The sequence below is a fragment of the Marmota monax genome, unplaced genomic scaffold (assembly GCF_021218885.2).
Source record: "Marmota monax isolate L192 unplaced genomic scaffold, Marmota_monax_Labrador192_F-V1.1 WCK01_AAM20220418_F8-fsc00051, whole genome shotgun sequence".
In the NCBI taxonomy this organism is placed as follows: domain Eukaryota; kingdom Metazoa; phylum Chordata; class Mammalia; order Rodentia; family Sciuridae; genus Marmota; species Marmota monax.
The window spans coordinates 14,068,137-14,084,618 of NW_026695202.1; the positions used below are offsets into that span (position 1 = coordinate 14,068,137).

Sequence of the window (16,482 nt, forward strand, 5' to 3'; positions counted from 1 at the left end):
GGAGTATTCTGGCACCAAACGCAAGAGCTTCCTCTCTGATGGACATTGCCCAATGCAATCTCTGCCTGGCCGCTACACAAACCCAAGTCCTTGTGCAACCAGTCAATGCTGGCGTTTTCAAGGGTCGGGGGAACTGGGCTCTCCGCAGGACTCAAAGGCTATAAGAACCTCCAAGGCATCTGCATCACTAGCAGAACAGAGGTGGGGAGGCCCCAGGAGGAAACCCCCTACAGACACTACACCTCTGTTGTGCAGAAGCATGGCTTTGATGTGTCTGTGAAACATGAAAGCACCCCACAACCGATCCACAAGAGGCGGCTCCGTCTTCTTCCAGGCGCCCTCGAGCGCACCTAGTTCCATTCTGGCCAGGGTGGAGCGCTCCTTGGCTTGTTTCTTCCTTTCTTCCTGGCCCCTTCCCTCTTCTTTCTTTGCCTTCTTTCCTTTTCTCTCCTTCCTCCCTCCCTCCCTCCCTCTCTCCCTCCCTCCCCCCCCCCCCCCCTCTCTGGAGGGTACCAGGGATTGAACTCAAGGGCCCTCGACCCCTGAGCCACATCCCCAGCCCTATTTTGTATTTATTTAGAGATAGGGTCTCACTGAGTGGCTTAGGGGCTTGCTAAATTGCTGAGGCTGGCTTTGAACTCGTGATCCTCCTGCCTCAGCCTCCAGAGCCATGGGGATTACAGGCGTGTACCATGGTGCCTGGTGGGTTGTTTCATCCCCAAGCCCTTTTTCATATTTTATTTAGAGACAGGGTCTCGCTAAGTTGCTTAGGGCCTTGTTAAATTGCTGAGGCTTGTTTTGAATTTGTGATCCTCCTATCTCAGCCTCCCAAGACGCTGGGATTACAGGCGTGTGCCAGCGTACCCTGCTCCTTGACTTAAAACCTAGGGGCACCCCCCACATCCAGCATGTAGGCCCAGGTCCCTCATTTAATCCCACAGGGAGGCACCTGGAGTGCTTCAAAACCCCCTAATTCCTGGCCCCACCCCAGCAATGGAGGCCAGAGGCGCTGCTCCCCAAAGGGACTCTGACACTTGATGGACTCTCACAGGATCACGCTTCCTCCCCAGCAGGAGAATAGTGTGGAAAGGCACTGGCCCCGGGGTCAAAACCCCTGCTCCTGAGCCACTGGGCAACATATGACTTCAACTCTGGCCTTGGCTGCCTCTCTCACAATGCACGTGTGCCACTACCCAATCCACAGGGCATGGTGGCACTCGACGCAGGCCTGGGAATCAGCCCACGACTCCTGCTGCTCCGTGTAGCCTCCAGTTCTGTCTGTGGAGCGCAGCCCTCTCTAGCTCCAGCCCATCTGCTCCTGCAAAGCCAGGTCTGGCCAGACCCCTGAGACAGCTTGTCAGCAGGGCGTCCTCCAGCCAGCTCCTCACCACAGAGCAGAGGAAGGGGGACATGGACAAGGGGCCGGCCCCTCACTTACAAGAAATTTCAAAATTACAACATGCTGCTTAGTTTTTAGACTCCTGTGATTCCGGGACCTTCCAGGAAGAATTGCTCCCAGGATCTGTGGGGCACTTCACTTTACAGAGCACTTTTACAAAATCATCTCCTCACTCACCCCCGGAGGCACAAGTTTCTTTTACAGGGAAACAGAAGCATGCCCAGGATTTCAAATTGCCTGGGCACTGACTGTCTCCTCATCAAAGGAGACTACCTGCTGCCCAGGCTCCCACAGCCTCTGCCGTGCTCTCTCGGGCCTGGCACTGCCATGAATGCAGGACAGCTCCACCCCTCTCCCAGCCCTCAATTTCCTATGGGCTCCAAGATACACCCTCCCCCTGGGCACCTCCTTCCCTCCTGCCCAGCACTTGGCTCTGCCCCTCTCCTGGGGCAGGCACCACAGTGGAGGTAAGGTCAGTACCCAGAGGGAAGGAAGTGTCTCTCGCTGTTTATCTCTACACCCACCCAGCCAACCAAGCAATTGCAAAAGGCTTACAATGTGACAGATACAGCGCAGTTTACCTTCAGGACATCTTGCTTGCATTTTTCTACCTTGTCTTGCAATTTCTTGAGCTGCTCAGGGTTGAGGGATGGATCTGCTTTGCTGTTGGCCTCTCGGGAGATAGCCAGCTTCTCTTCCTTGCATGCTGCATGGTGGGCTTTCTTTGCTGCTTCTACCTACAAGGAGAATGAGTTCTGAAGGCCTCGTTGCTCAAAGTCCAGGATCCTCACCAGAGGTCACACAGACTTGGGCTTGTGTGTGCTGCGGAGCCAAGGCACAAGGAGGCACAGGCTCCATGCACTCTACTTCTGAAACAGGACCACCAAGAAAGCAGGCAAGAGCCAAGGAACACCAGGGGGCCGACAGACTCACAAATGGCTGGAGCAAGTCAGCTGAGCGGACATGGAGCACCAGGGAGGAGGCATGGCTATCCAAGGCCAGCGCATGCCAGTCAGGGAAGTTCCAAAGGGGCTATCTTGTGGGCGAGTAAGCGGGCTGTGTGTGTTGGGGGGTGAGGAGGGCGCACATGCTGCCGCCCGTGATTCCACACTCACTCGCATGGAGGTGTCAAAGTACGGGTCCCTGGTGTGCTCCAGAGCCCTAGGTTCACTTTAGAGGGAAAGAGGCACTCGGAGCATCGGCCTTGTGAGAGGGGAAACAGTTCCACTGTGAATGGGCCCAGGGGTGAGAAGGAAAAGAAAGATGGCTGTAAAAACCCAGAGACTGGAGGCATTTTCTGAACAATTATGAGAGGGCAGGCAGCACAGCTCCTGAGAAAAGCCACATGGAGAAGGAGGTGTGCCCAGCAGGGAGGGGGCCCAGGCTGTAGCAGGGTGCAGGGCACAGCTTCGGGCTGGGGTGGCTGAGGTCGGCCTCCAGCTAGCAGGGGCCTGAACAGACTCCGTGACCGGTTGCTCATTTTAGAAAATGGAATATCAGTACCCTTTGCAAATTTAGGAGAAAAACCCAAGCAAAAGAATAACAAAAGTCACTCCTTTCTACTAAACCAAAAGGAAGCAATCTCTCTAGCAGACAGTTCCCCAGGTCGGGGAGGTACTGTTAGGGGTGAGAGCTCACGCTCTGAGCTCCACCACTAATATACAGTTCTGAGCCTGTTTCCAAGTCGGGCTGGTAGGGATTACATTTAAAGAATGTTCATAAAGCACTCGTGTCTGGGATCTGGGTAAATGTCAGTCACTCAGACTCTGGGCTGAGGGGTGGCTTTTCCTCTACCATCTGTGGCCTCCCATGGCTAAGGCAGCAGCACGAGCTCCTGGGAGTGTGGGCGGGAGAGAGCCCTGGTGGTGGGGTGGCCAGCAGGACAGAGGTCAAGCCAGCAGTGGCCTGCGGGAGGAAGGCACCTCTTTCAGCTTCTTGGCCCAGGGCTTCTGGGCCTTCCGGAAGCCGTCCTCCGCTTCCTTGGTCTCCTTGAAGCCTCCCATCATCTGCTTGTGAAAGGCCTCCTTCTGCCAGTTCTTGATCTTCTCGAAGTCCTCGTTCATCAGCGAGGCCTTCACTTCCAGGTGCAGCTCGCTCACCCGCTCCGCCTCAGACATGACCGCCATCCAGGCCCTCTCCACCGTTCCATACTGGGGCCCTGGCATGGGACAAGAACTGGGTTACTTGGCCGCAGCTGGTGTCGGGGATTTCCTGTCACCCTGCAGCTGTTCACATGGAAACACTGGCCCACACGCATTTCCTTTTTTTAAGGCAATGAGCTCTTTAAAAATGCAAATTTCTATACTTTGGAGGCATTAATTTGCTTAAAGATGGCCAGAGAAGGGGAGGCTTTCTGAAATGGGTCCCCTCTATCCCAGGCTGCTCTGCACCCACCACACCACCTGACGGCGGGGCTCTCAGGCAGCCCCTGGCCAGCGCTGTCAGCCTCCCAGGCAGGCTCCCAGCCCGGAGCAGCAGCCAGAATGCTTGTGGGATGGAGGCCTGTCTCCTTGGCAGGACCAATCCTGTCCCTGGAGGAGGAGGGAGGAGGGAGGAGGGGAGGAAGGCGAGCAGGAGACAGGCCCAGATGGCAATCTCCGCAGTGCAGCGGGGGCTACACCACCTCAGGGGCTCCTTGCTGCTCTGGTCCACAATGCTCAGGAAGGAAACTTAATCTGGTCTGTCACTTTTGATAAGGGGACCCGGCAGGGGAAGAGCAGAGCTATGACAAAGCTGAGGGTAAAAATGAGACCCTGGCCAGGTCCTTGAGGTATTCACAGGGAGTAGCAGTGACTGGGCCAAGAAATGACAGAGGAGTGGGGCACACAACTCATGCTTGGGAACAGCAGAAGTGTGGCCCCTCTGAACCATTAATCCCTTGGGATTGCATAATGAGGGGACTGCAAAAAGGGCAGCCTGCTGTCTGAGTCACAGTGCCCTCCAGACACCCGGGCGAGGGCGGACGCTGACAGCGGTAGAAAGGCAGCAGAGGGCTGCCACTGGCTGAGGGAGGTCTCCCCCGCCCAGGGCTATGTGCCTCTCTACAACCTGAGCCCCGAACCCGAGTTCTGAGCCAGCAAGCCTGCGTGTGTCCTGCAGGTGACAAGGGCTACAACAGGGGCTATTTGCAAAGAACAGTCTGGAGTCCCCAAGGAAAGGGGACAAAAGCTCACACGCCCTGTGCCAGGCTGTGCTGTAAGCCCCTTAAATGACCTGCTTCAGCATCCAGGGAAGGAACAGGCACCTGGTCAAGCAGGGCTGAACCCATGCCCAGGGGCTTGGCTTCCCTGCTTGGCTCCTCTGAGGTCAGCTGGCCCTGGGAGAGCCTACCCCAAGCACCCCCGAGAAGCTCCTCTACGCTGTGTCCCTCCTAGGAACTCAATCAAGTCCCACCCCTAGGCTGGGAAGTGGGCTCCACCCTCACAGTGGCATCTGTGGACACAGATGTTGGTAGGGAGGGCAAAGGGACAAAAGTCCACCATGTGACACTGTAGTCACTCCCTTTAAGACTCGCAGCTACAAAGCCAGCCAGTTGTCACCATCTAGCCTGATCTGGGCTTAGAAATGAACAGCTCTGGTGTGAGAAAGCAAGACTGTGAGCAGAGCACCTGCAGGTGACAGGAGCTTCCTCACAAGTCAGCCCCAGCATCTGTTCCAAGCTGGCCATCAAGGCTGAGTGCCTGCGGACCAGCCTTTGGAACAGGAGGCTCAAGGGCTATTTGCAAAGAGCAGTTCAGAGTCCCCAAGGAAAAGGGACAAAAGCTCATGCAGTGGGCGAAAGGCTCCCACCAGCCCCGTGAAAAATCACAGCCGCAGAAATGTAAGGTATCCTACTGCCCAGATCTTGGGAGACACAGGTTAGAGAGCATGGAGCATTCCCCAGAGCCCCAGTGAGCGCCTGGCGCAGGGCCAGCCTCCCTACCCTTCTCCACGAGCTGCTTCCACCGCCGTGCCCACTCGGTGAGCTGCTGCGCGTAGGCCTTCTCAATGCGCGCACGCTCATGCAGGCAGCTCATGAGGTCGCTGCACAGGCGGTGGCCATCGTCAATCCGCTTCACCGTCCGCTTGTAGTTCCCAACCTAGGAGACAGAGCCATGCTGTGGGGCGGACGCCCAGCCAGCTGTTCACCTGCCAGCCCCTTGCTGCCTACAGGGCAAGCCACCAGGCCGGGCTCCCCCTCCCCACAGTCTGAAAGACACCCTGCATGCTGGACAATAGTCTCCCTGCCTGTATTACCACAGGGGGGCGCAATTCAGGAAACCAGAGCTCCTCAGTACACTGCAGCCAGGTGCTGGGCAGAAAGCCACCTGTGACCCGGGAGGGAGGCAGACGGAGGGGCCAGGGACGGCTTCCCAGACTAGGTGACTTGTAAGTAAACCTGCTCTGATGTCATTACATGCTCGATTACCACTTGCCAGTTTTAGTAATAAACGCCATTTCCCCCTTACTGAGCACCTAGCTTCAGCCAGGCACCAGACTAGGAAGTGCACACCTCCAACCACTGCCACCTGCTACCAAGTAGGAACAACCACCTCTTTTTCACAGATAAGCAAACCAGGCTGAGATCTCAAAGCTGCAGCAGCTGGGCTGGAGCTAAAGGTAGGTTTTCCAGTGGCTGCAGAAGGACAGACTCCCACAAGTTTAATTCTTATCTGCTTTGTCAAGGGCAAGGTGAGTTTTGACTGCTTATTTTACATATGAAAGGAGAAACTAGCTCATCTAAATTAGAAATAATAAAACTATAATTGAAATAGCCTTAATGTGTAATTTGGGGTGAAATCAAAATATTTAATATTTCATCCTTTGAGTCACTGATCTGCAAGGGTATAGGGCAGCTGACCCTGGAGCACCCAGAGGAAATGACAAAAGCAAGGATCTATTATATTCTCATTCTTTTTTCTTCCACTGTCTTAAAAATTCTCATCCATCTTGCCTTTTCTAACAGTCTCTGCCTGGCTGACCACCAGGATGTTCTCTGTTCAGGGCCAGCCTGGAAGCTCCTAGAGGACAGGATGGACACATGCCTTTTCTGTGTGGAGTGGCCACAGCACCCCTGAGTCTCTCCCTTCCTAAGCTGGGTTAGCCAGTGGAGGAGGAGGGCTTGGGTGGGTGGGTGGGTGGGTCTGCCAGAAGGCGGGGGCGTTGGTGAGACTTTGCAGAGGAACAGCCCCTGGGCCCTGCGCACAGATGGCAAGGGGAGAGAAAAGGGCTGTGGCGCCTTGAGAAGGACTGTCCCCTGAGGCCGGCGCTCTAAACAGGCTGGGATGACCCCTGCCCAGCACAGAACCCCCACAGGTAATTTGCCTGGGCAGCTTCTCCAGAGGACCGCCTGATTTCCAGCCAATCTGCTACGGCGAGGGAACAGATCTGCACCACCACCACCACCACCACCACCCCCTCCCCGCCCACCACCACCACCACCACCACCACCCCCTCCCCGCCCACCACCCCTGCCTTGTGCCTAGTCCTTCCCTCCACAGACGCCCCTCCTCCTGGGCGTGGCCTGGTGGAAACTCCTCAGCAAGGCCAGCAGCTCAGCCAGACACGGAGCTACACGTGAGCTGTGGCTCCAAACTTCAGCAGGCCCTTTCCCAAGGCAAAACCAAGTGTTTTCACAACCTATTAGAAGTGTACCTACTTTTCCTAAAATGGGGCCTTGCTATCATTTTGACACTTACAGCTGGATGAAAAAACAAACAAACCCTGATTAAACACAGCTCAGTACTGCTGAGCTGGAGGCAAGAGGAGAAAAGATAATCACAGGCCTAGGCAGCCTCCACGGTTGCCATGGAGCTGGGATGCAGAGCGGCTTCTCATCTCCTGCTGCGAGCAGTTCTCACACAGGCAGGCGCTGACCATCACAGCAGGCGGTGGGCTCTCCAAAAGCCCGGGAGGAAGGGATTTCCCCACAAGCCAAACTTTGATAGGCTCATCAGCACACAGTGCAGCTGCAGCTCCCGCTCAACTAGGAGCTGAGGACTGGGGACACCTGAGGCAGTCACAGGCGGGAAGGCTTTCTCAGCCAGTACACACTCCAGGCTTCCGTGCAAGCTGTCGGTGGTCCTGGAGGTGGCTGAGGAAACTGTGCTGGCCTTGGGGCCACCACTGGAGCCACGATGAGAGAGTGCATAGAGCCACCAAGCGGTGCACAGACCTCGCTCCTCTCTCCACTGTATGCCAACGAGGCTCATCCCAAGAACCCCAAATTTGCACCCTACTAAGACCACTTGCTAGGATGCCCTTGATTTTACCTTGAGAACAACCATGTCACTTAACCTGTGACCGTGTGTGGAAGTACCACAGCTGCCCTCTCCACCCTGGTGAGGAGGTTCAAAGTAAGCCAGCTGCTCTAAGCCTCCTCCCAGGCAAGCCCAGGGACCCCACAGTCGGACAGTACAGCCAAAGCTGAGAAAGGTGGTCGAGCAGCTCTAGTGCCCTCTCTGCAGGCTGGGAGGACAAGGGTGAAAGATGACTCTTTCAGGGATTCCTAATTACAGTCCTACAGATGGCGACAAGAGGGCTAAATAGCTTCCACCTGCCCTCTGGCTCTCACAAGGGGAGCAGCGCTGATCTGGCCCTGCCCCAAACGTGTGACCTTGAGCCTCCTCTCTGCATTTCTGCCCCTTCAGCTGAAAGGCAGGGTCTAAGCTGAGCCTGGGAGAGCAGGACACCAGTAGGCACTTCCACTGCAGGCTGGCAGCTCCCCACCCGGCACTCACTTGACTCAACCTGGCCTCTGGTTCCCATTCAATCATCTTGTCCACTCAGCCTGGGGGTGGCGGGGCAGGGGGGGGGGGCGGAGGCGAGGAGGCGAGGAGGCGAGGCTTGGATGACTCCAAGCCTTCACAATTCTGGGATCTCAACTGAGCCGGATCTGCCACCACGGCATTCCTAACTTTCAACCTCTGAGGGTCTGGCAACACCCTCTGGCCGCCCACAGACACTTAACAAACATCTGCGAGGTGCAGGAATGTAATGGAGAACAAACTGTCACCACCCTCGTGGGACTGAGGGCCAGATGAACAACAAGTACAGATGGGAAGGGGACTCTGGTGGTCAGGGCAGCCCAGAGGAGTGAGCACCACCAGCGCAGCCTGAGTGCACACATCTCCCTCTGCGTGCCTCCTGCCGCGCTCAGCCCGGCGCACCCCGGTCCCCTTGAATGGGCTGTGCTGCCACACACCAAGATATATTAAAATGTAGGCTGCAAGGGAAGACTTGCAGCTTTCCTTCTCTCCATCCTCCAGGCTAGGCACACACAGGGCACTCCACAGTGTCTTCTCGGTACCCAAATGGCGCAGAGGCTGGGATTCTGTTCCACGGAGGAGGGGACCAAAGAGTTGCTGAGAGCTCAGAGGCACAGGCAATGGAATAACCTGAGGCCTTTTATTTAACAAGTCTAGTCCAGCGAGTCCCACAAGCTTTTGCCCACAAACTGTTCAAAAGACTCGACTCTCCATGCGTCATCACACAGTAACTCCTCGGGGACAGATGAGCAGCTCCACATGCTCTGTCACATCTCTGGTGGAAAAACCGTAGCACAAACCAGCAGGGCCTCGCTGCTCCTGCACTGCAGCCTACAAATCTTTTCGTGAAGTCCAGGGCCAGAGTTAGCTTGTCCCAAGCCCACTGGTGTCCCAGGCAGGCTGCAGGGCTCAGGACGGAGTCCCTTCTCCCCAGGGTGGTGCTCTGCAGATTCTGCATCCTATACTTACCTGTAGGGTCTCCCCTGGTAAAAGCACAGGGCTCCCCATCTCAGGCAACCTTCTGACTTCCCATTCCAAGCCCTCCTCTGAATCCTCCTTTCCAAATAGGGGTGACAACTGATTTTGGAGTTGTGAAATTTGTCATACATGCTTAAAGACACTAAGGGTTATGTTTAGAAAACTGTGCTCTCTGAATCCTTGTTTTTATGAGATCCTCAAATTCCTGTCTCCAACTTTCCTTCCACCCGACCCTACGATCCCGATGTGTCCTAAGCCTTCACCTGGGTGCTCCCCTGAAACACCATCCCAGACAACACCAAACCTCACTGGGGCCCCATTTGCAAAACAGGGTGATGCTCTTTACCTTGCAGCACCTGAGAGGGTCTGGTTTGGGCCTGCTGCTGCAGCCATGGCTTCACCAACAGCCTCGTGTCCAGCCCACCGGAGCTGGATCTGCAAGTTCCTGGCTGACTTTGACCCAGCACTACTACTGCTATTTCCCTGGGGCCTCCTTCGGTCTCAACTCTGGGTACTTGGCTCCTGCCCCCACTGGGTGGCCCCACCCTCTGTTCCAGGATCTGCTGTTCATCAGGTGGGAGGGGGAAGAAGATAAGGCTCCCCATCCTGCAAAGGCAGCCTGTCCTTTGATAGTTTTAAACAAAAACCCCAGATTTCCACAACTTCAAAGATCAACTAAGTCATCCATCTTTAATCAAAATGTTCAAGATGACAAACTAGAAAGTGGATGAACTAGTAACCCAGAAACTTCAACTTGCAGATCCTGAGTCCAAAGGCAGAACACGGAAAAGAAACACTGCCGAGAGGAAGGATGTTTAAACAAAGCTATTTTTGAGCCAAACTCCTTCCTCCTGAGCAGGTTTGCTGTGCCCAGTGCCTGCAGGGCATGTGGTGCCCAGGAGCCCACCCCCGCACTGTCCCGCCCGGGTGCTCACGCAGACAGTACACCCCAGACCTGCGAGCAGTCACCCCGACACTCCCCTATGCCTCCTGGTCTCCTGGGCAGAAATGCACAACTTCACTTGTCCTTCAGTCAACTGCCCGGCAAACAGCAGAAGCATGATCCCTGGCTGTGGAGGGGCTGGACTGTCGTCTTCTTCACGATCCCTTGCACCCGAGCGAGGTGCCTGATGCATGGCAGGCACCTGGCTGCCACACGGGATGGCAAGATCCTTTTCCTGGGTAAGTGCTTGCAGAAGGCTGGCCGCTCTCAGCAGAAACCCAAAAGCATCCCCCAACTAACCACAGAAGAAGGCAGGAACAATCCTGGAGACACCAGGGTCGGGGCCAGCCCCTAAGGTACAAAGCCAAACCCTCTGGTAGGGAATCACCACTGGGGGTTCCTCCAGGAACACCTGCCCCTGCACCCTCCCAGTTCCCTTGTCCCTGACCTCAGTCTACCTCTACCCTGGCCCTGGACCCCAAAGCCTGATGCCCGTCTACTTATGACTCTCGCCACCCTACACCCAGAAGGATGGGATATCAAAGAAGAGTCAAACCCAGGTGGTAACCAGGATGCTTTTTTCAATATCTATTTTATTATTGCCTTTTCCCACACCATGAAGTTCTATTTTATTTTTTGAGATCATACAGACCTAGGTTAATGTTTTTCTGATCAGTTTTATTTTTTGACGGGGGAGTTTTTAAACATTGCAATGGAGATTTCACCTGTGTAAAGCTACAAGGCCTTTACTATTGTGTTATGTGTTGTATGTTATGTGTGCACACTTGTGTTTTGTGTTGTATGTCTGTATGTGCGTATGTCCATATATCATATATGAGGAGCACTCATGAAAAAATGGATCCAAATTTTTTTTTATTCACGTGATTTAAATGGTTTAATTTAAATTGGGTAAACAGCTGTTGAGGATTGTTTTAATATGTGAACAAATAAGGAGGTTAACAGATCTGTTTTCTTTCACCTTCCCTTTTCATTATATTTAATAATTCTGTTCAGGATAATGTAAATTGTTCAGAAAATTGTTTTCTTAGTGCCTGTTGGAATGTTACATAATTTTTTTTAGCCATCATTGCCAGAATTCCTATCTTCATCCCAGTGCTGGTGAAGACAAAGATAAAACCAAACTACAGCTTCTTCGACAGCTATCACAGTAAACTGTATAAACTGATGCATCAATGAATAATAACTCAATAAGTAATGCTCAATCAAGGAGTCGATTTACTTTGGGAGGAAATGGACATATTGATAGATTCCTCTGCTTTGAACTGCTTGCAGAACTTGCCTGGACTATGTATCACTTGTATGCATTGTGAACCATCTGTTGGTGCAGCGAATTGTGGTAGTGCTGGCGTATCTTTGCTGATGGTGTCACCGATGGTACAATTTTTCCATAGGAGCCATCAATTGGCTTGGTATCGTGGCATTTCTGTATCCTCCTCCCTTCTGCTAGTGATGGCCAAATTTGGGGGCCAACAGAGGTGAGGCAAAGAACCTCACCACCCCCACTGGTGCATAGGCCTATCCGGTAGTCAGTGACAGGTAATTGCAGTGGTACCAACCTAAGGCAGGAGGCTGACGCCTTGAGGTCAGCTCATCCGATGACGGGTAAGGACCATATGTAGTACTGGACAGCCTAACAGACATGGTCCCTAAGCCACATGCTTGGTGTTTAATTAAACAGAAGGGGGGAGATGCTGAGAGCCATAGCCGAGTCCGGAATGACACATGGCATTTTTGCCAGAACGGAGTGGTTGAGAGGTGACGCCAGCAAGCCATTGAGATGATAATGGTTATGTTAAGCTGTGTATATTAGACCCCTGCTGTCCACCTCGGCCTGCTACTTTGGAGTTCTCGTGGGGATTCCCGGAGAGTTCCCATTGGTTGGGGAAGTGCCGGAGGAGGGATTTTCCGGTTGGTGGTTCCTGGAGGAGCAGCGTGGGTGGCGTTCGAGAGAATTCCCGGGGAGCGTGTGTGGAGTATGCTGGTGGAGTTCAGAAATAAAGTTTGTTCCTGCTTCAGTGGCTCGTGATTTGTGCCCAGCCAGACTGCGGCACCGCTGACTGCACCTGGGTACCTCCACCTCACCCTGCCAGCCCAAACCAACAATGGAGCCAAGCTACTACAGTGTCACTGAGCCTAAAGGCCTCTCCCACTCTAAACTCTACTGGTTAGAAAGGGAAATGTGTCTCCAACCCCTTAAACAGTTACTTCCAAATCATTGAAACCCAGGGAGAAAAGAAAGTTCTTCTTCAGAGAAGTGGTGTCCCAATGGCACAACCCTGAAGTGTTGGATTCTCAGGAGGCAAGTACAGAGCCACTCTAACCCTGTGGACAGCCAGGAGGCTGCCCGCACCTAGGAGGGTCTACTTCCGCCACCACTCCTAACACCACATGCCAGGCTCACACACACCACTGAGGGCCCAGGTAAGAGCAAAGCTGGCGCTACAGAGGCCCCTTGGGTTCAGAAGCCCCTTAGACCTGGCTCTGCCCTGATACCAGAGGCTTTGGATTCAACATGCTGATCAGTGCTGCTGGTCCAGTGCCAGTCAGCACCAGCGTGTGGGCACCTGGCACGGGCAGCTGGTCCCTATTCAGGAGCAGGCCACCCTGGTTGTGGAGTCTACCCTGTGGGGATGCACCCTGAACTCTACCTTTCCTTTCCCCACTAAAAGCACGACTCGATTCTCCCTAGCACTAGCAGTGAGTGAGTGCACAGGCTCAGGAGGGCTGCAAACGGGGCCCGTGGAGGGCTGCAAACGGGGCCCGTGGAGGGCCCAAGCCGAAACCACACCCACAGAATCCATGCTTGGGGCAGCAGCTAAAATAAACCATCTGGCTGGTTCTCAACTCTTAATGGGCAGCTAGGTGAAGGGGACTGGCACCAGCCATGCCTGCTCTACCCTGTGGTGTCCACCCTGCATGCAGTGAGCTGTCTGGAGGTCCAGTGGCTGCCTGCTAGAACTGGCCAGTTCTGCACCTGAACCCAGGCTCCTGCAGAGGACACACTGGGCTCAGCAGGGAGAGAGCTCTTGGGAGGACCTTCAGTACCTCCCTGTCCTACGCCCAGTGGTAGGCACTGGCATCACAAGCCAACAGGTCCACCCTGCTCCTGCTGCGCCACAGGACAGCAGCCAAGGCCAGGTGCAGCAGGGTGCTAAAGGCTACCAAGCACACACTGATAAGCCAGCGTGGCACTGCACACCTACAATCCCAGCTCTGCAAGTTCAAGGACAGCCTGGGTAACCCGACAAGATCTTGCTCAACATAAAACAAAACCCGCTGGGGTGCGGCTCAGCTCGGGGGTAGAGCACTTGCCCAGCAGGTGAGAGGCCCTGGGTTCATTCTCAGCACCACAACAAAAAAACAGAAAAACAGAAGGAACCCAGGGCACTGATGCTAGCTGTGGACTCTACGAGGACGGAAACTGTCCCTGTCGTATTCACCTGAGGGACATGTCCCAAGCTCAGGTCTGGCACATGGTGAGTGCTCAACTCATACAGGCTCACCTGAACGACCAAGAAGTATAAAGGAAGCCTGGAGAAAACCCAGAATCCCCATTCAAAAACCCCTTGGCTGGACAGAGGGCAGCACTGGCTGAGTTCTGCTCTAACATCAAAGTCCCAGCCAACGCCCGGCGCTGATGTTTGGATGCTGTCAGAGGCATCCAGCCACGGCTCCTATGTATGTCTTCTGAACTGTAAAATCACAGAGGAATTTTCAGAAGGTTTAATTCTGTAAGTCATGAGGTCCAGAACCAGACAAATCAGGCCATGACAAAGGCAGCCCCAGAGTCTAGGAGCCCAGCACCCTTCAGGACACCACCTTACCATCTGGACCAAGGACCAAAGTGGAGACATTCACCCACCACAGAAGTGCAGGATCTTAGGAAAACCACATTATCTCATTGGCTGAAAAGAACTTCACAAGAACACAACTTACTCCTAAAAATCTAGGGACAGAGCTCTGAAGAGCAGGCCACAGCAGCCTGTCTAGCAGTCCCAGAGTGACCAAAGGCCATCAGCAGCAATGTGACTCTCCTAGAAATATGAAGAACCTCAAATAAAGACTGTGCACTTGCCAACAAGTGCAGCATGCTTATGCTGCGTGTGTCACATCAGGCAGGGTAAAGAGTCTCTGTCGAGGAAAAAGGAAGAGGGTGTCATGTGCCTTGTGAGGCTCTTCGTGGAGGTTCTCAGTAATCATTACGACCGACCTGGGAAGCAGGGCCCAGCAATGCCACGGAACTGCTTGGGAAGCCAATCAGGCCTTCTCACCTCTCTGAGCCCACAGAGGACCCTGCTGTGTTCACGCGCGGCCACCACTACAGAGGATGACTCCCTTCTGGCAGAGGCTACGAGTGGAGGGAGCCCTGTGCCCAAATCCCAGCTCCACACCTTTTCCCTACACGAACTCGGCAGTCCTAAACTACTCTGAGCCTGGGTTTTCCCATCTGTAAAGAGGCAGCTGCAGCCTTGGAAGGACTACAGGGCCTGGTGCAGTGAAAACCAACCAAGAGCCCTGGTTTCCATTTCTAAACTTCTTGAAGCTTAACATGCCCTCAGAAAAGGTCACAGATCAAAAGCACACCACCCATGTGTATAAGCTTGATGCGCCCTGCCTGGGACACGACAGGGCCAGGGGGTCACCGCTCTCTAGGAGCAGGCAGCCCAGGGCCACCCCAACCCGAGTCGGCAGGCAGGGCCTTCTGCTGGACCCACACAGCCTCCAACTAGGACCATTTTAGTCCCTCTGTCTGCTTTATCCATGCTGTGTCCCCAGGTCCAGAAGAGGGCGTGGTGCCTAGCAGGTCTCTATAAATGCTTAGAGAAAAAGAGTGATTTCTGCTCAGTGTTATCTAAGTACATATCTTATTCCAAATATCTGTCTGCATCTCGAGAGCAGTCCTAACACACCACCCAGTTTGGCCTCATCCTTTCAGATCAACTCGCACCCCCGGCCACTCCTCCCTTCAGTCGGGCTCTCTGCTAAGTCCCAGACTGTCATGTGAGAAACAAGTCCTTGCTGGCAGGGAGTTCATAGTACAGATGAAGAAGCAAGCAGTGACCATACAACATGCGGGATGAGCAGGCACAAAGGCTGCCTACGCTGGCCAGGAATGGTCCAGGGAGGCCTCCTGGAGGAAGTGCTCCCTGGGAAGGAAACAGAGGTCCGGTTGGAAGAAAGAACCCTTCATGTTCTCGTGTTCCAGAAAGCAGCTCTTTGAGACAGGCTGCTACTTTGCTCAGGCTGACCTTGAACTCCTGGGCTCATGCGATCCCCCTGCCTCAGCCCCCGGAATGCAGGGACTGTGCATGTACCACCGCACCAGGCTCAGGTCATACTCATCCTGGAATGAAGGATTTAGTCCAAAGTCCACTGGGGCCTTTCACTGGAACAGGAAAGGAGAGTACAAATGATGGACATTTGAGCCCCTCGGTTCAAACCTTGGGCTTCTGAGATCTCCCATCCCCATTAAATCATAACATAGACGTGTTCGACTTGCCACAAACTGACACCCTGTTTCTTGCTGTCCCTGGCCAACACCAGGACATCAGCCTCAACTTCCGTCACCAGAGCGCCTGTGTCAGGAGGGCGCCCGTGCGATGCTGATGGCTGTCCCACTTTATCTGGCAGTCTTCCCTGGGGACCAGTATCCACCTTTACAGATAAAGACCCTGAGGCTCGGATGAGCTGAGCCACTTGCCCACAGTCACACAGTCACACAGCTGTGGCGGCTTAGCTGGAACCCACGCCCAGGTCTTTTCCACTGCAGGGCGCTGCTTTTTTCCATGAAGTCCACAGCTGCCAAGAAGCTCCAGGGGTCTTGCCCCAGGGACAACAGGAGATCAAGAGCTGACTTTTAGGCTGGAGGTGTAGCTCAGTGTACAGCACTTGCCTCCCATGTGCAGGGCCCTGGGTCCCCTCCCCAGCACCACCCAAACAACAACCCAATTGACTTTCCTTTCAGCAGTGAGCAGGAAAAGTAAGTGGGGCTCAGGAAGAATGGCTTCTGGAACAAAACACAACACAAACATTCACACTGCAGCCAGGAAGGGAGTTCCTCACAGGCACAGGGCAGCAAGCAGATGCTGCACCGGGCTCAAGGGCAGTGTGGTCAGCCCTCTGGCCACTTGCCTGCACCCTGCAGCATGATGTCACATCACAGCTGTCTGTGTCTCCATTCCAACAAAAGTAAAGCTGCCTCAGGCTAAGTTGGGTCATCAGCCTATGTTGCTCCTGGTCACAAAATTGCTAAGCAGAAAAGGAAACATCTAGAATGAAAAAGGTCCCCAACCTCTTCAGGTACCCGACTCCCAGCAGGACCAGCGTCACCTCCCTGCGAGTGAAGGCGAGCCTGAACTGGCCAATGGCAAACACCGCCCCTTCCCTGCTGCCAT

At 54.2% G+C, this 16,482-nt stretch overlaps 1 protein-coding gene across 4 annotated transcripts in view; it reads right to left on the minus strand.

Moving 5' to 3' along the window:
• Pacsin2 (protein kinase C and casein kinase substrate in neurons 2) overlaps nt 1-16,482 on the minus strand; it is a 113,041-nt gene that overhangs the window by 13,375 nt on the left and 83,184 nt on the right. For all 4 annotated transcript variants that reach the window (XM_058574290.1, XM_046429341.2, XM_046429343.2 and 1 more), the window contains exons 3-5: nt 5,322-5,478; nt 3,322-3,557; nt 1,981-2,136 (exon numbers count right to left, since the gene is read on the minus strand). In XM_058574290.1, coding sequence (XP_058430273.1) covers nt 1,981-2,136; nt 3,322-3,557; nt 5,322-5,478 — 549 coding nt within the window. The remainder of the gene's footprint in view (nt 1-1,980; nt 2,137-3,321; nt 3,558-5,321; nt 5,479-16,482) is intronic.